The 27,560-nt window shown below is 37.5% G+C and overlaps 5 protein-coding genes across 10 annotated transcripts; 2 read left to right on the top strand and 3 right to left on the bottom strand.

Moving 5' to 3' along the window:
* Positions 1 to 254: 254 nt before the first annotated feature.
* LOC111776265 (7-deoxyloganetin glucosyltransferase-like) lies at positions 255 to 2,953 on the bottom strand. The gene is made up of 2 exons (XM_023655673.1): positions 2,428 to 2,953; positions 255 to 1,192 (listed from the first exon to the last, which is right to left on the bottom strand). The coding sequence occupies exons 1-2, from the start codon at positions 2,951 to 2,953 to the stop codon at positions 255 to 257; spliced, it is 1,464 nt and encodes a 487-aa protein (XP_023511441.1).
* Positions 2,954 to 7,503: 4,550 nt separating this feature from the next.
* Positions 7,504 to 12,397, top strand: LOC111811400 (beta-xylosidase/alpha-L-arabinofuranosidase 1-like). Its single transcript, XM_023698216.1, has 7 exons — positions 7,504 to 7,997; positions 8,666 to 8,953; positions 9,148 to 9,317; positions 9,396 to 9,493; positions 10,061 to 10,411; positions 10,499 to 10,909; positions 11,613 to 12,397. The coding sequence occupies exons 1-7, from the start codon at positions 7,509 to 7,511 to the stop codon at positions 12,182 to 12,184; spliced, it is 2,379 nt and encodes a 792-aa protein (XP_023553984.1). The 5' UTR covers positions 7,504 to 7,508; the 3' UTR covers positions 12,185 to 12,397.
* A 225-nt stretch (positions 12,398 to 12,622) lies between these two features.
* On the bottom strand, positions 12,623 to 15,261 carry LOC111811401 (glycine-rich RNA-binding protein RZ1A-like). 2 transcript variants are annotated; one of them, XR_002817537.1, is made up of 4 exons: positions 15,115 to 15,261; positions 14,719 to 14,837; positions 13,392 to 14,415; positions 12,623 to 13,304 (listed from the first exon to the last, which is right to left on the bottom strand). XR_002817537.1 is itself a non-coding variant. In XM_023698217.1 (3 exons), the coding sequence occupies exons 2-3, from the start codon at positions 14,827 to 14,829 to the stop codon at positions 13,909 to 13,911; spliced, it is 618 nt and encodes a 205-aa protein (XP_023553985.1). In that variant the 5' UTR covers positions 14,830 to 14,837; positions 15,115 to 15,261; the 3' UTR covers positions 12,623 to 13,908. The 2 variants fall into 2 exon arrangements, 1 of the variants encoding a protein (XP_023553985.1); XM_023698217.1 differs by having other exon boundaries at positions 12,623 to 14,415.
* Positions 15,262 to 16,347: 1,086 nt separating this feature from the next.
* On the bottom strand, positions 16,348 to 22,107 carry LOC111811411 (F-box/kelch-repeat protein At1g22040). 5 transcript variants are annotated; one of them, XM_023698243.1, is made up of 3 exons: positions 21,937 to 22,107; positions 18,469 to 18,819; positions 16,348 to 18,247 (listed from the first exon to the last, which is right to left on the bottom strand). In XM_023698243.1, exon 3 carries the CDS (start codon positions 17,933 to 17,935, stop codon positions 16,502 to 16,504), a length of 1,434 nt encoding a protein of 477 aa, XP_023554011.1. In that variant the 5' UTR covers positions 17,936 to 18,247; positions 18,469 to 18,819; positions 21,937 to 22,107; the 3' UTR covers positions 16,348 to 16,501. The 5 variants fall into 5 exon arrangements, with proteins under 5 accessions (XP_023554011.1, XP_023554010.1, XP_023554013.1 ...); XM_023698242.1 differs by having other exon boundaries at positions 18,469 to 18,800; XM_023698245.1 differs by having other exon boundaries at positions 16,348 to 18,024; positions 18,469 to 18,800.
* A 3,155-nt stretch (positions 22,108 to 25,262) lies between these two features.
* On the top strand, positions 25,263 to 26,455 carry LOC111776278 (protein SODIUM POTASSIUM ROOT DEFECTIVE 1-like). Its single transcript, XM_023655689.1, has 2 exons — positions 25,263 to 25,610; positions 26,152 to 26,455. The coding sequence occupies exons 1-2, from the start codon at positions 25,277 to 25,279 to the stop codon at positions 26,268 to 26,270; spliced, it is 453 nt and encodes a 150-aa protein (XP_023511457.1). The 5' UTR covers positions 25,263 to 25,276; the 3' UTR covers positions 26,271 to 26,455.
* The last annotated feature ends 1,105 nt before the right edge of the window (positions 26,456 to 27,560 follow it).

The following is a 27,560-nucleotide window of genomic DNA, read 5'->3' as shown; positions in this document are numbered from 1 at the left end:
CCTTTTTGGGATGTCTCTTACGGGCTTCCCCTCGAGGCTTTAAAACCCGTCTAATAGGGGAAGGTTTCCACACCCTTACAAAGGGTGTTTTGTTCTCCTCCCCAACCAGGACATCGCATTAGAACATCTAATTTCTTGGTTAATAGAATATGTCTTAACAATTTAAACGATGTTCAAGTTTATACACCTCGAACATTCCCTTATTTATTAAATTTAAACGATTTTCCCATAACGTTTAGATTTAGAAAAGATGCCTATTTTTTGGCGTTATTCGTGAGAACATAAACGAGTCGATCCAAGTTTGTAGAAGACGACCCACCAAGCTTACAAGCTTCCTCAGCCTTCCTCTTCCACTCTTTAGCATTTCCTCTCATGGCTTCACCCTTTTCTCCATCCATCAACTCTTTCACAAGCTTCTCCACTTCATCCCTCTTCACATTATTATCAATCTCCATCCCAATTCCCCACTCCGTGTTACAATAACGACAATTCGTCTGTTGATCGGCGAAGAACGGCCACGAAACCATCGCCACTCCGCCGATTATACTTTCCATGGTCGAGTTCCATCCACTGTGAGTTAAGAAAGCTCCCACAGAAGGGTGCTTCAAAACCTCTTCTTGATTGCACCAACTCCCCAACATCCCTCTTTCTTCCGTCTCCGCCATAAACTCCGCCGGCAACACCGCCGCCTTCCCTTCCACGATCCCCGGCCTCATGAACCACAAGAACGGCTTGCCACTGTTGGCAAGTCCCCAAGCAAATTCGAGCAATTGTTGAGGTGACATAACCGTGTTGCTTCCAAAGTTGACGTAAACCACCGAGTTGGGTTCCTTTGAATCAAGCCATTCCATGCATTGGGATTGCTCCTTCCATAGATTTGAGTTGATTTGTTGGAGTTTATGGTCGTGGATCAGCTCAGCAACTAATGGGTTGATTGGACCAATTGGGTAAATGGGAGGGAGTTTGGAGGAAAGTGCTTCCAAAACGTGGTGTTCGAGGGACTCAAATGTGTTCATGATTATTGCATCTGTTTTGTGAATTGCTTCCAATTGTTGGAGGTAAAAGTTGAGCATTATGTCGTGTTTGTTGGTTGTTCTAATGTAGCTTGGGATGTCTCTCAAACGAATTTCTTGCATCGGTGGGATCCATTCTATTGTTGTTTCGAGATCTCCATTTGTCAAGAAGTTTTCATCTTCAACACGAAACAACGTAAATAAATTAGTCGATGTGAGACTTTCTAATATCATCTAACNGGAGTCCTTTGTTCGACATTTGAGAATTTACCAATCTATTAGCACGACTAAGTTTAGGGCATGACTATAATACTATATTAGATGAACATGAATCTCCACAATGGTATGATATTGTCCACTTTCAGCATAAGCTCATGTGCTTCCCAGAAGACTTCGTACCAATGGAGATAGTATTCATTGATTATAAACACAGGTCGTCACGTGTACAATACCATTTTCTAACTTTTATTTATTTATTATTATTTTTTTTTTTTATGTTTAAAGGATATTTTTTTATATATTTTTTTAAATTAAGTTTATTGATATTTTTGATATTTTTTTAAAAGAAAATATAAAGTTTAAAGACTTTTTTTTATTATTATTATTAATTTAACCATTATTTTATGACTCCTAAGGTATCAAATATTTTATTTTAATTCTTAAATTTTACGATTAAAAAATAGTTTCAACTAAGGAATATTTTAGTAAAAGATTAATTAAAATATTATTATAACTTTTGTGTACTTTGAATCAAATTCCATTATATTTTAAATTCATTTATGATTTTTTTTCTTTTTTTTTTTAATTTAATTTAATTTAATTTATTTTAGTTTTTGTTCTTTCCTTAGATATATATATGTCTATATATATATATATATTTATTTATAATATTTACACTTGTCACAATTGCACTTCTGATGACAATGGACTTGCTATTGAGCGGCACTTACTTCCCAACAACAAGTGAGCTAAGCCAATTCGTTCTTACATCGCTTACGGCCAAGCGACGTATGCTCGAGCCTTTGTCCTCGGTTTAAGAAGAAGGTTTTAGAAAACGAGGATAAAGAGAGATTTTTGAAAGAGAGATTTTAAAATAGACGTTATATATGCAAGTAAGAGAGTAACAATAACGGCTCACAGTATATAACTATTGGTATATACCATATATATGTCTCTATATATATATATATATATATATATATATATTGTTGGATGATGAAAGTCCCGCATCAGCAAATTTAGGAAATGATCATGGGTTTATAATAAAAAAATACTCTTTCCATTGGTGCAAGGCCTTTTGAGTGATTACAAACCAAAACCATGAGAGCTTTATGCTGAAAGTGGACAATATCATACCATTGTGGAGAGTCGTGTTCATGTAACATATATGTATATATGTATACGATTTTCATACCTTTGAAAGGCACCAAGCCGAGTTGAACAAGCTTGTCATACTGCATATATCCAAGGAAGCTGCAAGCGCTGGCAGTCCAAAACGAGGCGATAGGAATCTGAAAGCGACGAGCAGCAACAATGGTGAAAGTCATGATCCCATCGCCAATAATACAAGAAACCTTGGGAAGGTCATGGCTAGAATTTGAGTTGATATCTAAAATGAGATCGCAGAGTGGAGCCAAGCAGTTGTGGGAGATGGAATAGCAGAGTGAGGGGACATCTTGGGCAGCGTCGTCGCTATCAGACGATGGCATGCCATCAGGGATGGCTCTGAAGTGAAAGTCAGGCAAGCGGTGTAAGGAGTTGGCGCCTTGGGATTTGAGGAGGCGGCTGTGGTTATGTTGTGTGTTGACGAAGGTTATGTGGAAGCCTTTGTGGTGAAGGAGCTTTGCGAGCTTGAGCATTGGAGTTATGTGGCCTTGGCTTGGATGTGGGACCAACATTGCATGAGGTTTTTGATTCTCTACCATACAAACTGAGTCCATGATCTCTATCCTCTTCCAATTTTTCTTCTACGAGTTTGGGTTGAGTTTGTTTTGTTTGCAGTCTTTTATAGGAGAAATTATTCAACGGACAATTTTGTGTCGTTAGAGACACGACACTAAAAAGTTAAAATATGGGTAACAGTCGTATATAAGTAGAGATGTGTATTTAACCTGTGGACTCTGTTTTAAACGGGATGAGAAACTCTAGCTTAAACATGTTGAGGATTATTGGGAGGGAGTTCCCAGTTGGCTAATTTAGAGGATGATCATGTGTTTATAAATAAGGAATACATCTTCATTGGTACGAGACTTTTTGGGGAAGCTCAAAGCAAAGTCACGAGAGCTTTTGCTCGAAGTAGCCAATATCATACTATTGTGGAGATCCGTGATTTCTAACATGGTATCAGAGTCATGTCTTAAATCTAGTCATATCAATAGAGTCCTCAAATGTTGAACAAGCTAGCCTCGAAGAAGTAGTCAAAAGTGACTCATGTGTCGAAACAAAGGGTGTACTCGATTTGAGGGCGTCAAAATAAAGTAGTTGTTCATTAAATAATTGTATTACTAAAGGCTTTCGAATAGAATAAAAGTAAGAATTTTCTATACCTCCTTACAATTTTTTATATCTCCCTTTTAGCTAAAGAAGGTCGAGACCGAATTGTAATATCCCGGTCTCCAATGTTGAAACAGTTCTTCGACCGTTATTCCTGAAATAAATATATTCTTAAAGGCTTTGGAATAGAATATGGGCTACAAATTGCTCATTTTTTTAATACTCCTTCAAAAGTAAGAATTTTCTACATCCCTTGTCTCTCCTCTCACACTTTCAAGTCTAAGTTAATATAAATAACTATAAAATTAAATTAATATGCATGCTCCGCCTCGAACACGAAGAGAATTCTTAAGTAGAGATGTCTATTTAAAATTCTCGAGCAGGATGAGAAATCACAGTTTCAACTTCTCCCTGTTAGCTAAACAAGGCTGATTCTGCCATAAAAGAAATTTTGATATTTAAGAACATCAAGATTCGTGCTCTCCTTGAATCACTTGAGAGGTTTATACATTAAAACTTTTGAGGTGTGGACTTACCAGGATGATATGTCTAGTGGAAGGTGATCCAAATTCATCCATCTTCTTCCGTTTCGATCTCTGTCACTTTTCTTATGTTCTTCCTCTTACTTGTGCTCTGACTCACTCTTGTGTTCTTCCTTTCTTCCTGCTCTGATACTATGTTAAGAATTATGCTCTATACCATGAGAAGCTCCAATACTATGTTAAGAATAAGAAACAGGAGTGGAATGGAAAGTTCAATCTTCATTAATGTTCACAACGTTCAAACAGAATACAAACTACAAACTAAATCCAAGAAATAAGAAAAATCCGAACCGATTACAATCATATAAAATATACTCCAATACCTCCTAAGCTTCCCCTCGAGGTTTTAAAACGCGTTTATTAAAGAGAAGTTTTCACATCCTTATAAGAAATGTTTCGTTCTTCTCTCCAACCGATGTGCGATCTCACAAACACTCTCGAGTATATCTGATTAAGTTGACTACATGCCCCTCAAAACTCCGGTAGAAATGGTGGATCTGACTAAGTTCTTTTCTAAGCTTTCTTCAATCGTAGAATTTAATTTGTTGATATCAACCAGACATGTTGGACCTTCATCCTATAATCACTGATCCACTCGTGATATAATTTTTCTTATTTATACATAATTTTTCTTTTATAGATCCATTCATTTAATCTTATCAAGAACATCGAATTTAATATAATAATATTTCATGTCTCGAATATATAACATAAAGTTTGATTGGATTATATTATTAAATTAGTATGTTTCCTTATTTCCAAAAGAATATNTTTTTTTTTTTTTTTTTGACATCAAACAACAGTGAGACTCACAAGATTCATCTCACCTATCCACTTTCTCCAAACATAACACACAAAAAAGGTCACATTTTTACAAGCTGTGTGACTCAACCCCCAACCTCTAACTTAGAAACTCCCTTTAATTATATGAAAATAAAATATTTAAATGGGTATTTGATTATTATATTTTTGTAAAAAAATTATATCTTTTTAATAAATTTAGAATTTAAATAATTACCTCGTGTCTTTGTTATATAGAATATCACATCATAATATATATCACTAATCAATACAGGAACTCCAATTACGATGCAATAATCAATTGATTTATACTTAAATTTATAATATTAACTACAATAAATGTAGTTATATATTTTAGGGATGTTCATATGACTCGATAGTTCGACCAATTTGAAGTACCCAATCCAAACCATAAGAATGAGTTGATTTTTTAAAAAACTAAAAAAAATTATTCAATTTGCAAGTTAACATTTTTTTAGGTTAGATCAATCCGACCAACCCAACTTTTTAAAAGATTAAAACTTGTCACAATCACACTTCGATGACAGAGGACTTGTGATTGTGCGGCACTCATTTCCCAATAACAAGTGAATTAAGTCTATTCGTTCTTATATCGCCTACGGCCAAACGACGTATGCTCGAGCCTTTGGCCCCGATTCAAGAAGAAAGTTTTAGAAAACGGAGGGAGAAAGATTTCGAAATAGAGTTTTGAAAGCAAGATTTGAGAAATTAAAATTGGTGTTACATGGGAATGTAAGCAAGATTTGAAAGCAAGTTGGGTTGCAGACTCTATTTGAGTTGATCGAGTAGCTAACTTAACCAACTCGAAAAAAAAAAAAAATTGGTCCAACAGATTTTTCCAACTCAACCCAACCCATGTACACCTTTACGTCCACACGAATCCCATCTATTATGTCGTCTAAGTGAAGCCCATTTAAACTAACTTTATCCAGTGATCCATACACAGTGGATTCGTACATAACAAATATACCTAGATGATCCAGTCGCATAGACAATAATAGCTCCACATCAATACCTTAACTACGTGATTGAGACTTATACACCCGACTCTTTCGTATGATTTACACTTCCAGTCCTTGAGTAGGGGGACCATTCTAAAAGGTTCTTCTTCTACCGCAGAGCCCACCAAACGAGTGGCACAAAATCATGAAGAAGTTGAAACGCTTGAAAAGAAAAAGAGCGCCTAGACGTTGAGAGCGTATGTTGTGATCGTAAAGCAAAGCCCGAGTAGGGTTTAGATGGTTTGCAAGTGGCATTAGTGGGGTTAGATTGGGTGTGCAAGTTGGAAAGGAGAGCCCAAAGATCTGTCCTTAAAATCTGTCACGTGAACTTTCCCTAAGTCAGGAAAACAGCTCATATCAACCAAAGTTCTTACATTGCTGCCTAATCTTTTTAACTTTATCCTCAACCTCTCCTCCAATCACCCAATCTATATATTTTTTATTTTATTTTATACTATTTTTAAATATTTCTAAAATAATTAATAAAGAAAACCCAACCCTAAACCCACCAACTTTTCCTTTTTTTCGTTCTTCGGATAAATTACATTTTAGTCCCTGACTCGAGTCAATTTTAATCTCGTTTATGTAGTTCTAAACATTCCATCGAATTCTTTTTTTAATAAAAAAAAGTTATATATATTTTNGGTTTTTTTTTTTTTTTTTTTAGCTAAACTATGTAAAATATTTATAAATTTTGTACTTTCGTTTAAAAAATACTCTAAACTTTAAATTTTTAATAACACCCGTAAGTTTAAATAATCTGAATAGACACTGTTAGATTTTGTTTTAGTTATTTTTTATTAAATTTTTTTAATGTTTTTTAAAAAATTAAAGAAAATATAATTAAGCACATGGTTAAAAAATATTTTTGAACTTTTAAAACTAGCCTACTTTTCTATTTTTCATTTATAAACTAATAAATATCATTTATAAACTAATAAAGAAGGGAGTTGATTTATTAGTTATAAATAAATGATTATTGTCTGTATACTTTTAGTAACAGCATTTTAAAACTATTACCGTAAAAGTAAAGAGTATTAATGCAACTTTTATAAGTTTGCTTTGAACCCGGTATCAAATGGTTTTCATCCATATACCCAGGTTTAAAAATATCAAGAATATTAATAAAATTTCAAGCGTTCGAAAGCATTTTAAAAATAAAATATTATAATAAAGTACACGATACTTTGTTCAACATTTGAGGATTTGTCTAGGGCATGACTCTGATACCATGTTAGATGAACGTAACTCTCTACAATAGTATAATATTGTCTACTTTGAGCATAAACTCTCGTAGCTTTGCTCTGAACTTCCCCAAAAGACCTATTTCTTCGTTATAAACTCATGATCATTTCCTAAATTAGTCGATGTGGGACTTTCATCCGACACTCTTCGTCTTCTCTCCCTGATCCTTCTTATTTCTTCTTCTTTAAAAAAGGGAGATTTGATTGAAGAAATTTGGTTTATTTTAATGGAAGTTGTTAATCTATAAAGTTAAAGAAGAAACAAGATGATTAATTTAAGAATTTTCCTTCACTTTTCTTCTTCCAAATTATCCATCACGGGTTGCAAAAAAGCTTGTTTTGATTCAATTTGGCGCGCTTACACGATTCCCCTATCTCTTTCCCTATAAAATAATGCATCTTCCCTGTCCATTACAGATACCCTTTTCATCTCCTTCACTCACTTCCATGGCCTCCCCGCTTCTCCAGAACAGAGCATCCATGGACTCTGTTTTTACTTTCTCTTTCTTTTTAATTCTCTCTCTCTGTTTCTGCCGGAGCTCCGGCTATTCGGCCACCGCGTTTGCCTGTGATGCCGGAAGCAATCCGGCCGTGGTGGGGTTTGGGTTCTGTAATGGGTCGCTTGGGTTTAAGGAGAGAGTGGGGGATTTGGTGAAGCGGCTGACGCTGCCGGAGAAGATTGGATTTCTTATCAACGATGCTGGAAATGTGAGCCGGCTTGGGATTCCCAAGTATGAATGGTGGTCGGAGGCTTTGCACGGCGTCTCTTACGTCGGTCCGGGGACTAAATATTCGAATGTGGTTCCTAGCTCCACCAGCTTCCCTCAGGTCATTTTGACGGCGGCTTCCTTCAATGCTTCCCTGTTTGAAGCCATTGGAAAGGTATCACTCACATACATTGCTCCTTCTTTCTCTTTCTCTAACTCCCTATCTGGACAATGTCGGTTACCAAAATGCTCGCTCCCCTAATCGTCTAGCAAGCTCTCAATAGGATTCGAATCCCATCTGTGAGAGAAAAAAGAACGAATGGATCTCGTAGGATTCCCAAGAAATTCTTCGATTTCATTCATCTGCTTCTCACATCCCGTGAATAGCCAGGACATTGAGGAATACCCAGAAAAGCATTTAGGGAATCGATCTGATTCAATCTCGGTTCGTTCCATTTGGATAAAGGAAGGATCCCAAAGAATCGATCTTTTAGTGATTTGGCTGTTGAGGATGGTTGGGAAGAGTTCCACATTGGCTAAATAAAGGAACGATTATGGGTTTATAAGGAATACATCTATGTTGGTATAAGGCCTTTTGGAAAAACCCAAACAAAAGCTACGAGAGCTTATGCTGAAAGTAGACAATATCATACTATTGTGGAGAGTCGTGATTCCTAACATAAGTTACCCTGTTTTATATCAGCAAGATGGGTGACTCGGAATCTAAATGAAAAAGAAAAGAAAACAAATACCCACCAAGAATGAAGAACAGAATCAGTAAATCTCAAGGAGGATGATAAAATTTGAATGAAATGAAACCATTTTGACTTGTTGCTTGTGCAGGTGGTTTCAACAGAGGCAAGAGCTATGTACAATGTGGGATTAGCAGGACTTACCTACTGGTCGCCCAATGTCAACATTTTCAGAGACCCCAGATGGGGCAGAGGCCAAGAAACTCCCGGGGAGGACCCTCTGCTCTCCAGCAAGTACGCTGCTGGCTACGTTCGAGGCCTGCAGCAGCGGGACGATGGCGATCCCGACCGGCTTAAAGTTGCTGCCTGCTGCAAACACTACACTGCCTATGATTTGGATAACTGGAAAGGCACAGATCGCTATCACTTCAATGCTGTGGTAATAGCTCACTTTCTATAACGGTCCAAGTCCACCGCTAGCAGACTTTTCTTTGCAGGCTTTTCCTCAAGGTTTTTAAAACGCGTTTGTTAGGGAGAGGTTTCCACACCCTTTAAAAGGGTGTTTTGTTCTCCTCCACAACGGACGTGGGATCTCAATCGCCCATTTCTGATGGTTTTGTGTTTGGATTGAAGGTGACGCCGCAAGATTTGGAGGATACGTTTCAACCGCCGTTCAAGAGCTGTGTGATCGATGGCAATGTGGCTAGTGTTATGTGTTCTTACAATCAAGTTAATGGCAAACCAACCTGCGCTGATCCAGACCTCCTTGCTGGGGTTATCCGAGGCCAGTGGAAATTGAACGGGTATGTTGGTTTCTTCTCCTGTTTCTTTTCTTTCGTGTCTTTCTGCTAATGTCTTCCAATAACATTGGATAACTGCAGATACATAGTTTCGGACTGCGATTCGGTCGATGTGCTTTACAATTCACAACACTATACCAAGTCGCCCGAGGAAGCTGCAGCTAAAACTATATTGGCAGGTAAATAGTATACTATACCGAAAGGTCTCGTACCAATGAAGATGTATTCCTTACTTATAAACTCATGATCATCCCCTTAATTAGTCGAAGTGGGACTCCTCTCCCAACAATCATCCGTACACCATAGAGCCTCCCTTAAGGCCTATGGAGCCCTTAAACAACCTTCCCTTAATCGAGACTCTACTCCTTTGGAGCCCTCAAACAAAGTACACCTTTTGTTTGACACTTGAGTCACTTTTGACTACACGTTCGAGGTTCACAACTTATTTGTTCGACATTTGAGGATTCTATTGATATGGTTAAGTTAAAAGTGACTACACCTTCGAGGGTATGCCTCTGATACCATGTTAGGAATCAGGACTCTCCACTTTGAACATAAACTCTCGTGGTTTTGCTTTTAGTTTCCCCAAAAGGACTCGTATCAATAGAAATGTATTCCTTACTTATAAATCCATGAACAACCCTCGAAGTGGGACTCCTCTCCCAACAATTCTCAACATTCTCATGCATAGAACTTGAAAAAGAATGATTCATTGAGATCGGATACTTACCCAATCGATTTAACAGGGTTGGATCTTGACTGTGGTAATTTTCTCGGGAAACATACCGAAGCAGCAGTTAAGGCGGGGCTCGTGAACGAGGCAGCCATTGATAAAGCAGTTTCAAACAATTTTCAAACATTGATGAGGTTAGGCTTCTTTGATGGCAATCCCAGCAAGCAGCTTTATGGGAAGCTTGGTCCAAAAGATGTTTGCACACCAGAGCATCAGGAGTTAGCCCGAGAAGCTGCAAGACAAGGCATAGTTTTGCTTAAAAACACCCCAAAATCTCTGCCCTTGTCTGCCTCAGCAATCAAATCTCTGGCAGTAATTGGCCCAAATGCCAATGTCACAAAAACCATGATTGGAAACTACGAGGGTACACCATTTTCTAAACTTTCATCTTCTAATCCACTCACTAACTTGATCAGCTCATTGAAAAACTGCACCATATTTTGACTTGCAGGCATACCTTGCAAATATACAACACCTTTACAAGGCCTATCAGCCGTAGTATCCACCACATATCAGCCGGGCTGCATCAATGTGGCTTGCAGCTCTGCCCAGCTAGATGAAGCAAAGAAGATAGCAGCATCAGCAGATGCCACAGTTCTCGTAGTAGGATCGGACCAATCGATTGAAGCCGAGAGTCGAGACAGAGTCGACCTGAATCTTCCAGGAATGCAGTCAGTTCTAATCACAGAAGTGGCCAAAGCATCAAAAGGACCTGTAATTCTCATCATAATGACTGGTGGAGGCATGGATATAACATTTGCGAAGAACAATGACAAAATTACAAGCATCTTATGGGTTGGTTTCCCTGGCGAAGCTGGGGGTGCTGCCATAGCTGATGTAATCTTTGGATCCTTTAATCCATGTAAGTCTACTTCTCAACACTTTAATCATACTCCAACCATAGAATTCGCTAATTTCAAACAAAGTGACTAACATGGGTGAAACAATTAACGGTTGAGGATTGTTGGGAGGAAGTCCTACGTTGGTTAATTTAGGGAATGATCATGGGTTTATAAGTTAAGGAATACATCTCCATTGGAATGAGGCCTTTTGGGGAAGTCCGAATCAAAACCATGAGAGCTTATGCTCAAAGTAGACAATATCATACCATTGTGGAGAGTCGTGATTCCTAACATGGTATCAGAGTTATGCCCTTAACTTAGTCATGTCAATAGAATCCTCAAATGTCGAACAAATAAGTTGTGAGCGTCGAAGGTGTAGTCAAAAGTGACTCAAGTGTCGAACAAAAAGTGTACTTTGTTCGAGGACTCTAGAGAAGGAGTCGAGCCAGGATAGGGGTTGTTCAAGGACTCCACAGACCTCAAGAGAGGCTCTATGTTGTACTTTTTTCAAGAGGAGGATTGTTGGGAGGGAATCCCACGTTGGCTAATCTAGGGAATAATCATGGATTTATAACTAAGAAATACATCTCCATTGGTATAAAGCCATGAAAGCTTATACTCAAAGTGGATAATATCATACCATTGTGGAGATCCGTGATTTCTAACCTTAATTACTGCCGGAGAACAAAATTTCAGAACTCACATAAGCATTTTATCAAACAGGTGGTAGACTACCCATGACTTGGTACCCACAATCATACGTAGAGAAGGTTCCAATGACGAACATGAATATGAGACCAGATCCTACCAATGGATATCCAGGAAGAACATACAGATTCTACACAGGCGAAACAGTATATTCATTTGGGGATGGATTGAGTTACTCAGATTACAAACATCACCTGGTCAAAGCCCCAAAGCTGGTATCAATCCCCTTGGAAGAAGGCCACATTTGCCGCTCGTCAAACTGCCAATCGCTCGACGTCGTCCAAGAGCATTGCCAAAACCTGGGATTGGATGTTCATCTGAGAGTGAAGAACGTAGGACAGAGAAGCGGAAGCCACACAGTTTTTCTGTATTCATCGCCGCCATCAATGCACAATTCACCCCAGAAATACCTTCTGGGCTTTGAAAAGGTGTCTCTGGGAGCCGGCGGAGAAACGGTAGTTCGCTTCAAAGTGGATGTTTGTAAGGATTTGAGTGTGGCCGACGAAGTCGGAAGCCGGAAAGTTTTGTTGGGCCTCCATGTTCTCCATGTAGGAACGGTGAAACACTCGTTGAACGTTAGGATTTGAATCGACGGCTTTTCCTCCTCCGCCGCCGCCGCCGCCGCTCCCGGTGGCTGATTATGATTTGTTTTCTTATGCATTTTGGTCGGTGGACAATCAAATTGTAAAATAAGTTGAGGGAGTTGTTAAGAATTTTCTCAATTCTTGTCGAAAAATGAACCAAAGAAACTGATGGAATGGAAATTTGGTGAAAGTGGGCAAAAATGGAGGACAATTGCATAAGGTGTGGTTTGGTTACTTTAAAGACGTTCGAATTTAGAACGTGCAAGTTCATTGCTATGTTTTACGATGAAATTTACAAGAGAATATGTTATGATGACGGCAGCAACTTTAGGTTAATAGAAATCCAAGTCATTACAAGACTTAAGTGACTCACCCAAATCAATATGCTATAGAGAAACGAAAGAACATTAGTTACATTCCTTTAAGAACATGTTTGAACCCTTACTCAAACATTTCAGTTTTGTTCTTCATCATAGGAAAAAAAACATCCATTCCTGGATGGCAATTCATACAAGAAGACAGCTATGGAAATAAATCACGAGAAAGGACGACTATTTCGCTTCCTCGGTGTCGCCTGTAAAACATTCATCATGACAGCAATTGAGGGATGAAAATCGAGATACATATGCGTAAATTACACGAGACAGTTTCCTTTGATCGCATTTGAAAATAGAGCTATCAATGGATTTGAAACCAAACTGATCCCGAAGGTGAAAGGGACGGGACGGGACGATCATTATAGAGACTCCAAACAAACTTCGAACAAAAACCTTGGATGCAAAGAATCACATATCTGAATCAATCTCCCCAAACAAGACCAAGAACAAGCAAGCAGACCCAGAAAGAAGGCAAGAACACCAAAAGTCTCCCCCAACAAGGCAGAGTGGAAAAGATGGGACAACAGTTGCCAAACTCATCAAGAGCTTCCAAACAACGTGCCGAGCATTTTAGCACGAAATACCGCTCGACCATAAGCCAGCAGGACGTATTCGTAGATTAAGTGAGAGTTTATGAACAAATTTGCTTGAGCATCCCAAAGGCTTTGGGTAAATTTTAAGTTTAAAGCGCCCAATTAACAAGAAACTGTATTATGCACCCAATAAGACCATATAAACGAAGCATGCTGCCAAAAAGTTCACGACATCAATATAACACGACATAAAGGTGATAGTTCATATTAGGACAGTAAGGCTGAAAGAAGTGCAATTACCTGTAAGACAATGGGAACAACGTTCTGTCAAAGTTTCCGGGTCAGGACACAGATCTCTAGTAGCAGCTTACCGAAAGCCAGGTCCTCTCGATACCCATCGAACATCAAAAACCAGGTCTAGTTGTATACTAAAAGAAAATTTTCTAGATGAAATGTGCAGCAGTTAATGCAATTCCCTGTGTATGTGTTCATAAGTAATCCAGCAGCTACAAGGGCACTCAAAGACCATAAAACCAGATTTGAATGAATATGTCAAGAACACATTAGATACCACACCACTGTACCATGATACCAAATTCATCACATAGGAACACAAACATCTCAATATTAACGTCAAATTCTGCTCTTCAGAACTCTGAACTGTAAGAGAGACAATCTGTAGAAAGAAACAATAACAGCAAGATCCCACCATATAAGCTTCATTTAATGTGGAAACAACACGAGTAATCAGTACGAGGCAGCTATAAGAACCAGTGAAGTTAAGATGACTACACACCCCAACAGATAAGTCACAATTCTATCCAGAACGAGAACCACCAGAACCACGTCGCTCATATGGCCCAGAGCGGTCACGACTATATCGATCATTTCCTGAACCTCCTCGATCACCGGTACTACCCCGATTGCGCCCACCAGATCTATCTCCATTTCTATCTGGACCATATCGACCACTGCCACCACCACCACTACCATATCTGTCATCCCTACTTCCATATCTACCTCCTCTACCACCTTCACTGGGACATTCCCTAGCAAAATGTCCAGGCTTCCCGCATTTAAAGCAATCTCCACCGTTAGATCCACGTCCACCTCCAAAATCTCGACCTCGATCACGACCACGTGGACGATCACCATCATGATCTCTACCTGAACCTTGGTTTGGCTGAGCCTTATCAACTGTAATAGTCCGGCCATCTAAATCAATTCCATTCATGCCTTTGATTGCCTCTTCCATAGCTTTTTTCTCATCAAAAGTGACAAATCCAAAACCACGAGAACGTCCAGAAAACTTGTCAACAACTACCTGTGAAATGGATGATGCATTATCAAAATCACAGGTGACTATGGAAAATCCCAAGGAACAGAGACCTTAAGCTATCATCCAAATTATCAAATGCAACAAGCACCAACCTTACATTTTTCACATTTCTATCTTCAAACACGGATCAATACAAGAATGAAGAATCATTATTCAAGGAGAACAGCAAGCAATATCCATCCGGAGTAAGAAAATTGGAGGAATCACATTCCAGCAGAAAGAATCAAGACTATAATCAGCTAAAAAAGGACGACAGAACAGTAAGCGCAAGAAAAACAAATCAGATACCTTGGCCTCGAGAAGATGGCCAAACTTTTCAAACGCATCTTTCAAACCTCTGTCAGATGTTGACCAAGAAAGGCCGCCAATAAAACAGCGATACTCCACCTCTTCCGCCATTATGCAAGCTTCATCGAAGAGCCATAGTCAAATCAATTGAATTTCCCGAAGTGGGAAGAGTGGCGAACAATTCGAAAAACCCCGAGATAAAAAAAAAAACGCAAGTAACTCATTGAAATCCAACGGATTTAAAACAGAAGAAAATACTCAAAAACATTCTCGATCCGAAGAATCAAAATAGCACAATTAACCTGATTAAGCAATTGGATACATATCAATTCGATACTCTTATCCAGATAAATTGAGTTATCAAAATCATAAAATGTAAAGAAAAAATAGAATTACCAGAATTGAGCTAACAATTTCTGAAGAACAAAAGCCTTCCGAATTCGATTCGCTATCGAGAGAAGCTACAAGAATCAAAAAAATCTAAGAGCCGAAGTGACGGTGAGATTGTTAAACGGGTTGTAGGGCGAAGAGCTAAGCACCGAATTGAAGGCCTCCGCGGGTGCATTGATTTATGAATCTTCACGGTGGGTCATTTTAGTGGGCTCCCCTTACTTTATTGGGCCTAATGGGTCGGCCCAAATTAAATTTCTCATGTGGTGATAAAAACGAATTATCATTTATTTAATTATCTTAAAGTCACAAAATTATTATACATCATTAAATATTTTCTACCAATTATGATTTAACTATAATAATAAACATTTAATATAGTGGATCTTAAATAATTTAAAAAAATAATAAATCAATACTACTTTCATTTATATATATATATATATATATATATATATATATATATATCTTTTTCGAGTTAATTTAGAAACTATTTAATATATATATATATACTCTAGAATGATTTTTAATTTTATGGTACTTTAGATATCAAGTATTATCGTAGGGTAGATACAATATTTCTTTCATAAATTGAGTAAATGTAAACCAAATATATACTAGAATAACTTTTATTCGTATAATATTTAGTTAAATCGTGTTTTTTTTTTTTTTTTTAAGTGTAACCCATCATTTTACATACTATAGATTTATCCTAACGAGTGTCATACTATAGTCGATCAAGTATTGAAAATTAAACTACAATCATATCTTTCTCAAGAGTTAGTTGTCAACTTCTCCCTACTCGATAGTTATATGCAGTACTACAATCATATCTTTCTCAAGAGTTAGTTGTCAACTTCTCCCTACTCGATAGTTATATGCAGTACGTCGTTGTTAGTTGTCTAAAACTTTCTTCTTGAACCGAAGCTAGAGCTCGAACATACGTCACTTGGTGTCACTTGGTCGTAGGCGACACAAGAACGAATAGGCTTAACTCATTTGTTGTTGGGAAGTGAGTGTTGCACAATCGCAAGTCCGCTGCCATGAAAGTGTGATTATGACAAATACTGACTCAAACATTTTAAAGCTTTACGTATCGGAATGGTTCACGATCCGAGGAAAAGCAAAATGGTCTAATATAAAGATTGGCAAGAAAAAATAGCCAAAAAAAAATCAAAGAACATAATACATTTAGAAATGGATCTGTAAACTTCATTCCCAAAATCTTAGCTTATGACCTTAGAATTTAAGCAAGACAAGTAGATTCTTAAATGGAGAATATGATATTATATCCACTGATAATCAAGAATACACAATACTTTGCACAATAAAAGAAAATAACCACATTCCAAGTATTTATAATTATACCCAAACTATAACTATATACCACAGACTATATAACAAGGGTCTGGCAACTAACCAGTTCGGCCGACCCGACCGTTCGAGTGGCTATCACCTTTGTAGAGTTTTCTGATTCTTCTTCTAACTCGTGCACTTCGTGGAAGCAGATATCTTGCGAGGACGATGAGGACGACGACAATGCAGCCAGATGGTGATTTCTCACACCGGCTTGCATAACGGTTATGTTGTTATTTGCATCTTTGGTGATGACATGAAGTTTCTGGGTTAACCCTGCGAGTAAATAAGGCGACTCTGAATCCGAAAAGTCGTGAATGGGAATGTCTTCTGCCACGACTTTCCAGACATCGGATTGCGAATCATACACCTTAACCTTGGCATTGTCGAGAGAACTAGAAGGATCCAATGCATAGAGTTCCCCGTTGACCGTGACGCTCAGTTTCGTTCCTGCTTGCCTTGCAGGCCATCCTTCGCCCATGCCCATCGGCATTTCGACCCAGGTATTCACGTCTGGGTCGTATACTTCTCCTCCAACGTCGACAAAGAAAGGCCAGCAGTATAGACTTTGAGGCACGAACAATTTGCCCTGATACGATGTTAGTCCTGTTGCAATCGGCTTGAGTAGATCAGCGAGAAATGCAGTAGGCAATACCTGAGCTTTAGCAAAAGGCATGCTTGGCACTTCAGACCACGCGCCAGTATTCGGATCATATACTTCAGCAGATTGTAGGGGCGATAAACCACCGTTGCCCCTCGTGACCCCTCCGACTACATAAAGCTTGTTGTTTAAAACCGTGGTTTTACAATAGGCTCTACCGATCGACATAGGGTACGCTTCGTTCCATGCATTTGCAACAGGATCGTATCGCCAGACACACCTCATTGCTGAAGCGCTAGAGAACCCACCTAAAACATACAGACACCCATCGATCGCACCAACAGCACAACCACAGAACGGCATTTGATCTAAAGCGTCCTTCCTTCCGAGCCAAGCCATTATAGCATCGGCTATTCTCAAACTAGAACCTGCCATATTCCATATCCGTTGCCCGGTTAAACCCTTCCTAGATTCATCTTCTATAGAAACAGTAGGCATTGGGGGCAACTTCTGCCATCGTCTAGCCTGCGGATCCAAAGCATACCACACAAGTTTCCCATCCTTAACCTTTGTCAATATGTACAGCCACTCCTCAGCCGTTCCGAGTTCCTGTCGGAGATGGAAGAGTTGATTGCTTGTAATGGCTTGTTTCCAGGCTCGAGAGACTAACTTAAGACTCAAGTAATGTATCCTCGGAACTCTAGCTAGAATCTGGATAGATATCTCATCAGGAAGGCTGGAAATCAGTCTCTGGTTTTCCTCCCAATAGTTTGACATCAATTTTTGCTTTTTGCACGTTTCGACGGGAACAAAATCATCGGGGCCATCAACTCTAGCCCCAAAAATGTTGAGACTCAACTTAGCTCCCATCGAGAAGGTTTGGCCGATTCGGTGTACAGAAATAAAAAATCTTCTGGACTAAGCAAGACAACTACTACCATAGGCTTTCCACATCACTTCTGAAAGGCATCATAAATGGAAGGAAAGAATCACCAAAGCAAACCGACAAAAGACACGTTAAGATAAAACACGAGAACAAGCAATTTCCAGCAGAACAAAGAAACCAAGAACTAGACCATGCTATTGATGAAAATGAATGAAGTCAACTGGAGGGAAGCGGTGAGAGAGAGAGAGAAGAGATGTTACACAACTTCAAAGATGTTTGAAGAATTCTGAGAAATCCTACACGAAAGATAAAATAAAACTATTCAATATGCATGCATAATAGGAAGCATAGATATCATACCATTATGAAAAAATATAAGACATGAATATCACAAGTCAAGTAGATTGAAAATTTCATTTGTTTGCTTCAAACACATTTTCGTACCTACGAGTTGAAGAACATATATTTCGAAGTAACTGATGCTTAAGAAAAAAGATAACTCAGGAACGATACTCACTCGTCTCATTGATATGCAAAAGGCAGGACCAAACACCTCGCCCACCCATATCATTCTTGTGCACAACCAAAACGTTGTCTTACTATTTTAGCAGGGTTGGCAAAGCTAGACTACCAAAAATGCAATCAGACACTTCTAATCTCAAGGACCCAACACAGGATTGCCAGAACTCCAAATCTGAACTGCAACGCTTTTTCTCTCCTCTCATAATTCTATGTTGTCATTCTTGTCCTTCCCTATCCCATTTCCTTTTTGTTGGCTACAACGAAGATAAATTTGATGCTAAAATATTCTTTTGCTCTCCCCTCCTATTCTTTCGTGTTCCTCTTCTCCTACCAACATTACATATATCTAACATAAACAAGTGAAAGCAATGATACAGTTATTGCAGATATATTTTTTAAAAAATAAGAGAAATTAACCATTGGAATAATTTAAAAAGACTCGTGCTCAGAAGTACACGACACAAAAGGGGAAAAAAACATAAATAAAAAAAATAAACAAACAGAATCAACAAAGCTAAATAGAATTAAATACTTCCCAATTTAAACAAATATCTTGCAAGGAAAAAGCTGAAAAAAGCTTGGAAAGATAGCACCATTGTGAAGCTTTTAATTTAGCCAACTCAAACCGATCCAATCTTGATTTCTGATGATTTTAAAAAATATGACGATTACTTTCCAACCAAATTTCCAAAATGAAGGCCTTTACTGCATTAGGTCAGAGTAATTGAGCTTTAGGAGGCAAAGATGGGCCAATAATGTAGATGAATAGTGTTCGACTTTGAGTTATTGGTGAAAACCCATTTCAAAATACAAAATTGAAACACTGAATCCTGCAATTATTGGGATAAGAACATTCAAAGAATTGATGATTCATGGATTCAGCTGCTTCAAAACATAATGGGCAAATAGAAGGCAGCACAGTTGAAGATGACATCTTTTTATCAAGAGAATCTGATGTATGTAAGATACTCTTCAGCATGATCCACATAAGAACGTTTACTCTTTTGGGACTATTTGATTTCCATAGTGCTGTATAAACTACCTTGGGCAAAAAAGAAGGGTAAGCAAGCTTCTTGTCAAGAGACTTGACTGAAAATAATCCTGAAGAATCCAATAGAACATGTACGTGAATCATCAAAATCATCCAAAACAACCTTAAAAAGAGTTTAGTTCAACAATCTCCTCATCCTTTAAATTTCTTCTTAAAAGAATCCTTGAAGATCAACAAGAAGAATTCCAAAAATCTAATATAACTCAATTTGAGTGAAGAAATCTTGAAAAGAAGAGCATAACATTCTTTGAAAACCAAAAAATTGAACCATATTTCGCCCAAAAGAAAATTATGGTTCCTTTACCAATCTTGAAACAAACAAAATTCTCCACCTCTTTCCAAATTTTTTAAATGTTAGCCTCGGTTGGTGAACCTTGGAGAATTGACTAAGGAAATTTAAGGACTCGCAACAAAGCCTTCCAGGCTAAATGACTCTGCCTGTTCCCCTTGAGTCTACTAACACTCGGCTTAGAATCAATGAGAGTAAATATGACCCTTGTCCTTTTTAATAGAATGCGTTGGGGTTAAGGACACTTGTAGAAATCCTTGAAAAGTGATATGTGGGAGATGAGATGGAAATCTACTTTTGAGAGGATAAATGGGTGGGGGATAAACCCCTCTCCTCTAAGTTTCACCATTTAAATCCTTTGTCCTCTATAAAAAATTGCCCGGGGTTGACGTTCTTGATTCAAATGGAGCTCTCTCTCTCTCTTTCAATTGGCTTCGTCCAATATCCAATCGGGAAAAAATGGACGTCTTGGCTATCTTATCTTTGAATGAGGAGTTTGAGCTTAGGTCAAGGAGAAAGGGTATCTACTCTTGGACCCCACCAAGGAGGTTCCCTCTGGATTCTTTCCTCCTGGCGGTTTATCTCTTCACGCGTCGTCGGCTCTAGTCTAGACTTTCCCACCCAAGGAAGTTCTTGGAAAGCCTTTAGAGCGGGCAGCACAAACCCTTTCTTTTAGTCGGGCAAGGATGAACATTTGATGCTTTATCTGTTTTTGGCTTTTGTTGTTCTTCTTTGGTTCCGATAACCTGGTCGATCTACACCTTACGGTCTTGCACTTCGTTCCTCTACCTTACGGTCTCGCACTTCGTTCCTCTATTGTCTGTAAACAAAGCCGAAAGATTAATGATCCCTCACTCCTACACCTTTGATTAATTGTCCTCAACCTTCACCCTTTTCTTTCCTCTATCTATTCCCCCTTGCCTTATTTCTTGAGGTAAAGCAGCTTGCTTGCTTGGCTGCTCTCATCTCTATAGAAGGTGAGAATTTCAAAGAACGTTCAATTCTTTGTTTGCCAGGTCATCCATGGAAGAGTTAACACTTTAGATAGGCTTTTGAGAAAGATGTGTTCTCTAATAGACAAATTAAATGCATTCTTTCTTGGAGGAAAAAGGAAGATCATGATCATATTCTTTGGAACTGCGACTTTACTCAAACTATCTGAAGTTTCTTTTTTGACGTGCTTGGCTTTCAGTTTGCTAGGAACAGAAGCTATAGAGAGAAGTAAATTTTTCTCTTCGACCACGAGCATGAAGGCTTTGTATAATTACTTTTTAGGTCTTATTGTATTTGAATTGGATTCATTCTTTTTTTTTTTTATGAAAGTTCGGTTTATTGTCCAGAAAGTAAAGCATCCTCTCTTGAGAAACCCACAGTGACACTAATCAACTTCCTTCCACCAAATATTGGCCACACAATACAATCAAGAGGAAATCCTATGCTTATGAATTCTAGTAGTTCCAAAATCGTCTCTATCTCGCTTGGAGAAGAACAGAGATTCAGAAGATTTCAACAACTCAACCAAAAATTTCTCAGACCATCAAAAATGAAATAAACAGAAAGGAATGGCCGACTAAAATTACATATCTTCCACATAAAACCGCTCATTCTTGCACCAAATGCAGTATTATTTCTTATCAATGCAAGAGCTACAAACCTCCATGATAAAAATGAATAACCAAACTAGAATGGGCATAATCCAGAAATTGTTTTGATAATTACTCCATTCATTTGAACTGATCGCATGCTTATATGGAATAAAATGACATAAATTCACACGAGAAAAAACCACAAACAAAATTGGAAAATGTATTTAGTGACAAATAAATAAAACACGGAGGAAATCAAGAAAACAGGAAATTTCCACCTTAACCTACATGGTCACAAACTCAATTCAGCTATTAGCTATGAAATTGAAAGCCAAAAACAATCAAAGGAACCTAAGAAAAGCCCCCAAATCCCAAAAATTGATAAAAATCCCATAATAAAAGACGAGAAACCCCTGAATTCAAAAAATCGAACAGAATCCCAAAATCTGCCGCATCGATCGATCTCATTCAAACAATGAAAAGAAAAGGAAAATCAAAAGAACAGAAAAAGGGAAAAGAAAAACGAAAATCAATTACCAAGAATGAATTGGAAGACGAAGAAGAAGTGGGGGTCAAAATTGGATTGTGATAAAATCCGATGCTCTCTCTTTCACCGTCTGTGAAGTGAGGCGGATGTGTGTGTGAACAGCCGAGATCATCACCAACCATAGGCGGATCAGCTGCAACGCGCTCCATAGTTGAGAAGAATCTGAGCCGTTGAGCGAAGAGCATCCCACCAAAGCCCGATATCTTCGCCTCGTCGCCTCACGTTTTCAATATGACGTCACCTCTAGACGTGGCTTATTCAAGACGTTACTCAATAATATATAATATAAATTGAAAAATTCTATAAACTCTCAGCTTAAATAAATAAAAACTTATAATAAACTAAATTACATTATTATTATTTATTTGTTTTTTATTTACCTTAAAAATAATTTTTAATTATTTAAAATTTAATTTTTTAAAGGCTAAATTAATAAAAATATCTCTAAATTTTGTACCGTTTAGAAAATAACCATAAACTTTCAAAAGTTTTAATGTCAAAAAAAAAAACCTTTAAAAAACACGTTTATTGTAAGTATTTTGTTAATTAAAAAAAAAAGGAATAAATGACTAGAATAACCCGAAAAGTTTATTGGCAACTGGTCGGTACGAAGTTCTTTATCATGCTCAAAGATGAGTTGATCGTTCATTAGGGACGGTTTATAGATCAACAAATTACCATAAATGGAATGAGAAGTAAGTCCATGTAAATGGTCGATATCTCGCAAACAACAACTCTCCTTCCCCATATGGAGTTCGGAACCCAAAGGCAATCGTTGAGTGAACTGTATCTTCTTTGTGTTAGTTGACCTAAGTTGCACCATTACTATTGGGGTGGGGCTCTGAACCGTACGTGAGACAAGTTTCTGCCTCATACAGCTCGGGCCGAAGATCAGGGGAAGTTTAGGAGAGATGGGTAAACCCAGCAGATACCGGTCGGGGAAAACCAATCCTATAGCTCTCGCACTTCCCGTTTTTCTATTATCCCATTTTCTTTCGGGATAGGCGGTTAATACTAATCTAATAAGTTCAGTCATCGTTGTCTAACCAATTGGCTCGGACACCAGACCACTCCTGCCCGCCCCTATAATCACACGGGCTCGCCCTAAATGGAATGACTCTCTTAGTTACGCTACACCCTGACTCGAGTCTACATGTCCGCTCTTCTCCGCCCGCATCCCAAGAAGTTGGCAAACACCAACTAAAAATGTTTACAGTTAGGTTCGTTATTTAATAAGAATTGTTTAACTACGACTCGATCATCAACTGAGTTTATTTTTAAAAAATGTCTCAACCCAACTCCTAATTTTATTTATAATTTTTTTAAAAAAAATTAAATTAATTATTATTATTTTTTTTTTTAAATTTGAAATTAGTATTTCATCCTTTCTCAATAAATAATTACATAATTTGTTTTAAATATTAGAAAACCATGTGAAAGTAAAACACGTCTCCATACTTTAAATATTACATACTTTGTTTCTAGAAGGTGAATAAAATAAAGATGACGTAGCAATTAAAAAAGGTGATTTTTAATTAGAAGAAGCTGAAATCATCGATGAAGATGTCATAGAACTTCGATCCACCGAGGGATAGAATTGAAGATGGTCCCTAAACATTTGTCTGGATTATTTCCGATCGTACTTTCTTCGATTCTCTAACAGGTCTTCTAAAACTTCTTTCGCAGCCAGTATCTTTATTATTTTGACACTCATATGTCCAAGTCTACTATATCATAGACTTGAACGGGAAATAGAGCAACCAGCCGATCCTCCCGCTACTCCTCTCAGCTCTGGGGGCACAAACTGTATATGACTGACATATACGGACCAAAGTGGACAATATTGGCTAATTGTGGACTTAAGCTGTTACACACTCTCAACAACAATAGCTATGTTCATACCTTGAGTGGAGTATAAAGTTCCAAGTCATTGTAGCTATGTTCATACACACTGCAGTAGAGTATAAGGTTCCAAATTTTGTGTCGCAGGTTACCATCATAGCACTCTTCAGAGTATTCCACAGACTTCTTTCAATCTCGAGACATATCGTTATCCTTTAATCTCAAAGGATTAGATACACCTTCCAAAAAAATTTAAAAACAGTTCCCGAACAAAGAGACACCTTCTTTTTCTCAACAAAATACACCTTTCATATATTTTCAAATTTAAAATTTCAAAATAGTTTGTCCATGATAAACGAAAAGATGCCCCTGAATCCAAAATCTTTATCCTCAGTATCTTCTAATGAATTTGTACCCTCTGTTTGAAAACGTCATTTTTCTCTACAATTCTAACACGTTACGTTTGGTCTGTTTGAAGATTTTTCTCGAGTCTTTGATTCTGATTGGACGTGTATGTTTGGGCCCTTCGAGTAAAAGTATTGCATGATGAAATCCCAGATTGTTGTCGGGGAATATTTTGACAGAGAATTATATCAATAAATTGTTTTAAAATTAATTTTTTAAATTTTAGAGATTTATTTAAAATAAAAAAAATAATAAAAGTAAAAAAAAAGGAATGCCGTGTTTAATTGAGTCTAGGGTTGACCTAGTATAAAATGGAAAATTGATAAAGAATTAGTGATGTGGACAGCCTTAATTGTGACATTCCAACTGTTCTCCAATTCCTTAAACATGTCTTTTCTCTCGGGCACATTGTCTGTCCAATTTAGCTCGGATCTTCACTACGACTACACTTTAAATGTCACTTTCGAGACCCGCAACTCTTTTGTTCGATACTTGAATATACTATTGACATGACTAAATTAAGATAAGGCTATAAAAGTTGGGAGAGGTCCGCTCCCCTCATGGATATATATAGCTCAATATGCCACTCCATCTCTGTAACGACCTAATCCCACTGCTAATAGATATTGTCCTCTTTGAACTTTTCTTTTCGGGCTTCCCCTCGTCTGTTAGGGAGAGGTTTCCATACCCTTATAAAAGGTGTTCCGTTTTAATCCACAACCGATCTGGGATATCACAATATCTCCAAGAAGCATGCCAAACAACTCGACTGTTCTAACATTGTTGTAAACTTTCTACCTAGTCCTGAGACGAAAGGTCGATAACCCTCGAGAAATGTTAATCCTTGCTTCAATTTGAACATGAAAACGCCCTCTAATTTTATACATGTGTGGTCCAACCAATCACCATCCAAACCCAAGAAAAAAGAAAGCACTAGAGAGCAATGTGCCATTTCTGCCACTCTCTCTATGATCGCCATTAACCTCTGAAAGAGACATCTTCAACAAATTCATATTATAAAGCAGCCTCTACCCTCATTTTCTTCAAACTCCACCATTAACCATGAAGAAACTAGGAGAATTCATGTGCCATTCTCCGGCCGCCACCGCAGTCTGCATCCCCGCCGATCCTCGGTCCGCAGTCGTGTCAAGAAGAAGCCTGGCTAGAGCCAACAGCCTTAAGAATGCCAATGCCAATGGCAACCGTGTGAGGTTTGTGAGCAATGCTGTGAAGTACTCCAAGCTTGGCAAGTCCCCGAGCACGGGAACGACGAACGACGTGAAGAAGCCGGTGACACTTATGCTTTCTTCGCCACCGCCCCCACCGGAGAATGTCTTCCATGTGGTGGTTATGAAGGTGGCGCTTCACTGCCAAGGTTGTGCTAGTAAAGTTAAGAGGCATCTCACCAAAATGGAAGGTAGAAAATCATATNACTTCTAATGTAGATTTAATGTGTGTCTATATATATATATATATATATATGTATGTATGTATGTATATATATGTATGTATGTATATATATGTATGCATGCATACATACATATATATGTATGTGTGTATGTGTTTATGTGTGTGTATATATATATGTATGTATTATATGTATGTATGTATGTATGCATACATACATATAATACATACATATAATACATACATACATATACATATATATATATATATATATGTATGTATATATATATATATTTGTATTATTTATAATGACCAATATTTTGAAAATTAAGAAAAAATTTAAATACTAAAAAGAAATATTTTTAAATTTTATTTTTGTGATTTGGAATTTGATTAAAAAATTAAAATTATAGTAAAAAATTGAAAAGAAATAAAACAATATTTAAAGGATAAAAAATAGGGATAAAAGGGCTAAAAAAGGAAATTTAAGGAAGAAAATGACATTTATTATTATTATTATTATTATCATTTACTAAAATTGTAACTGACAGGAGTGACGTCATTCAGCATAGATCTTGAGGCCAAGAGAGTGACTGTGATGGGACATATTTCACCGCTGGGTGTTTTGGAGAGTCTTTCTAAGGTGAAAAGAGCTGAGTTGTGGCTGTGACACAGTCTGTGACTGTGAGGGAAAATATGATGGAAATTACCAAAGTGGACACCAAAAGTTAGAAATTTGTAAGGCACTCTGGAGGAGTTATGTGTAAATTTATCGTTTTGAGGGACAGATTAGTAATTTTGTATTTATTGGTGGTCCTAAATTCTAGTGGGTGGTGATGTTAATTGGTTTTCTTATAATGATAGTGATATTTTTATTTTAAAAAATTATTATATAAAATTTATAATTAATTAATTTAATGATTAATACTCATTTTACAAATACTTGTAATTATTATTTGATTATTAATTATTTAATTTTTTCTCATTACTTTGGTATGGATGACTAATTCCATAAATTAAATACCAATAAAATTTGTTTTCATAAAAAATTAATTAATATTTTCGTATAATAATGTTTTATTTCCACCGTATTTATAAAATAAACTTAGAAAATGTAGTAAAAAGAGCAAAATTTAGAATCATTCGAACTTGATATGATCATTGCACCAACTCTCACGGTCCTACATTTTTTATCGTGCGGCCTCATGACCTTGACACGCTCATGACTAGCCTTAAGGGGAATTAAGCCCCATATATATTTTTCGCCCCGGCTTTGTGGCTTCATCGGCCTCTTGCCAATCGAACATCGCTTGTGCGGAATCCAAGCATGTTCAACCACACACGCCGCCTATGCGTGCATGTTCAATCGTCTGCGACACATCCACTTGCCTCTACACTAGGCCAAATCATTCGACTCGACGTTGCCTCTACTCCGGCCAAGGTCTCTCAATGCAACGTCGCATCTCATCTTGTCATCTCGATCCCCATCGATAAGATCCATATGTCTTGACGCCACCCCAAGTCTTGAGATGTCATCGGCCATCATAACTTGCTCGATCATGCCATTGCAGTAATTCAAATCTCAAATAAATTCTTTTTACCTTAGATATTTAATCAACAAGATAATTCATATTGTACTTTTCATTAGGTGTTTTCTTAGCGTTTTGAGGTTCTTGGATATTTTAAATCAAAAAGTCTTATTCTTCGATGAGATTATTAGATCGAATTTCCAAGAGTTATGATAATTTAGGATAAAATTATCTTCATTCTCGGGTTTTAAGATTGCATATCACATAGAGTTCTCATATCCAATTGGTTAGAGTTTTCATATCACAACCCATCTATATTTTAAGCCTCAATCTATACTGAACTTGAGTTCGAACCACATGCATACATACTGTAACAACCTTAGATTTCTACTCACCAATAGTCTCTAAAGTCTCATTTTATTCGTAATGTT

This window comes from Cucurbita pepo, chromosome LG15 (genome assembly GCF_002806865.2).
Source record: "Cucurbita pepo subsp. pepo cultivar mu-cu-16 chromosome LG15, ASM280686v2, whole genome shotgun sequence".
Classification (NCBI taxonomy): domain Eukaryota; kingdom Viridiplantae; phylum Streptophyta; class Magnoliopsida; order Cucurbitales; family Cucurbitaceae; genus Cucurbita; species Cucurbita pepo.
Note: the sequence above shows the minus strand (reverse complement) of the source record. Positions and strands in the feature narration are given on the sequence as shown.

Coding starts and splice junctions, on each gene's coding strand:
- LOC111776265 (XM_023655673.1), bottom strand. CDS start 2,953: ATGGACTCAGTTTGTATGGTAGAGAATCAAAAACCTCATGCAATGTTG. Junction 1,193..2,427: donor CGGCTTGGTGCCTTTCAAAG/GTATGAAAATCG, acceptor TTCGTGTTGAAG/ATGAAAACTTCTTGACAAAT.
- LOC111811400 (XM_023698216.1), top strand. CDS start 7,509: ATGCATCTTCCCTGTCCATTACAGATACCCTTTTCATCTCCTTCACTC. Junction 8,954..9,147: donor GCTATCACTTCAATGCTGTG/GTAATAGCTCAC, acceptor TTTGGATTGAAG/GTGACGCCGCAAGATTTGGA. Junction 10,412..10,498: donor CATGATTGGAAACTACGAGG/GTACACCATTTT, acceptor TTTGACTTGCAG/GCATACCTTGCAAATATACA.
- LOC111811401 (XM_023698217.1), bottom strand. CDS start 14,829: ATGGCGGAAGAGGTGGAGTATCGCTGTTTTATTGGCGGCCTTTCTTGG. Junction 14,416..14,718: donor GCCATCTTCTCGAGGCCAAG/GTATCTGATTTG, acceptor TCCATTTCACAG/GTAGTTGTTGACAAGTTTTC.
- LOC111811411 (XM_023698243.1), bottom strand. CDS start 17,935: ATGGGAGCTAAGTTGAGTCTCAACATTTTTGGGGCTAGAGTTGATGGC.
- LOC111776278 (XM_023655689.1), top strand. CDS start 25,277: ATGTGCCATTCTCCGGCCGCCACCGCAGTCTGCATCCCCGCCGATCCT. Junction 25,611..26,151: donor GCATCTCACCAAAATGGAAG/GTAGAAAATCAT, acceptor TGTAACTGACAG/GAGTGACGTCATTCAGCATA.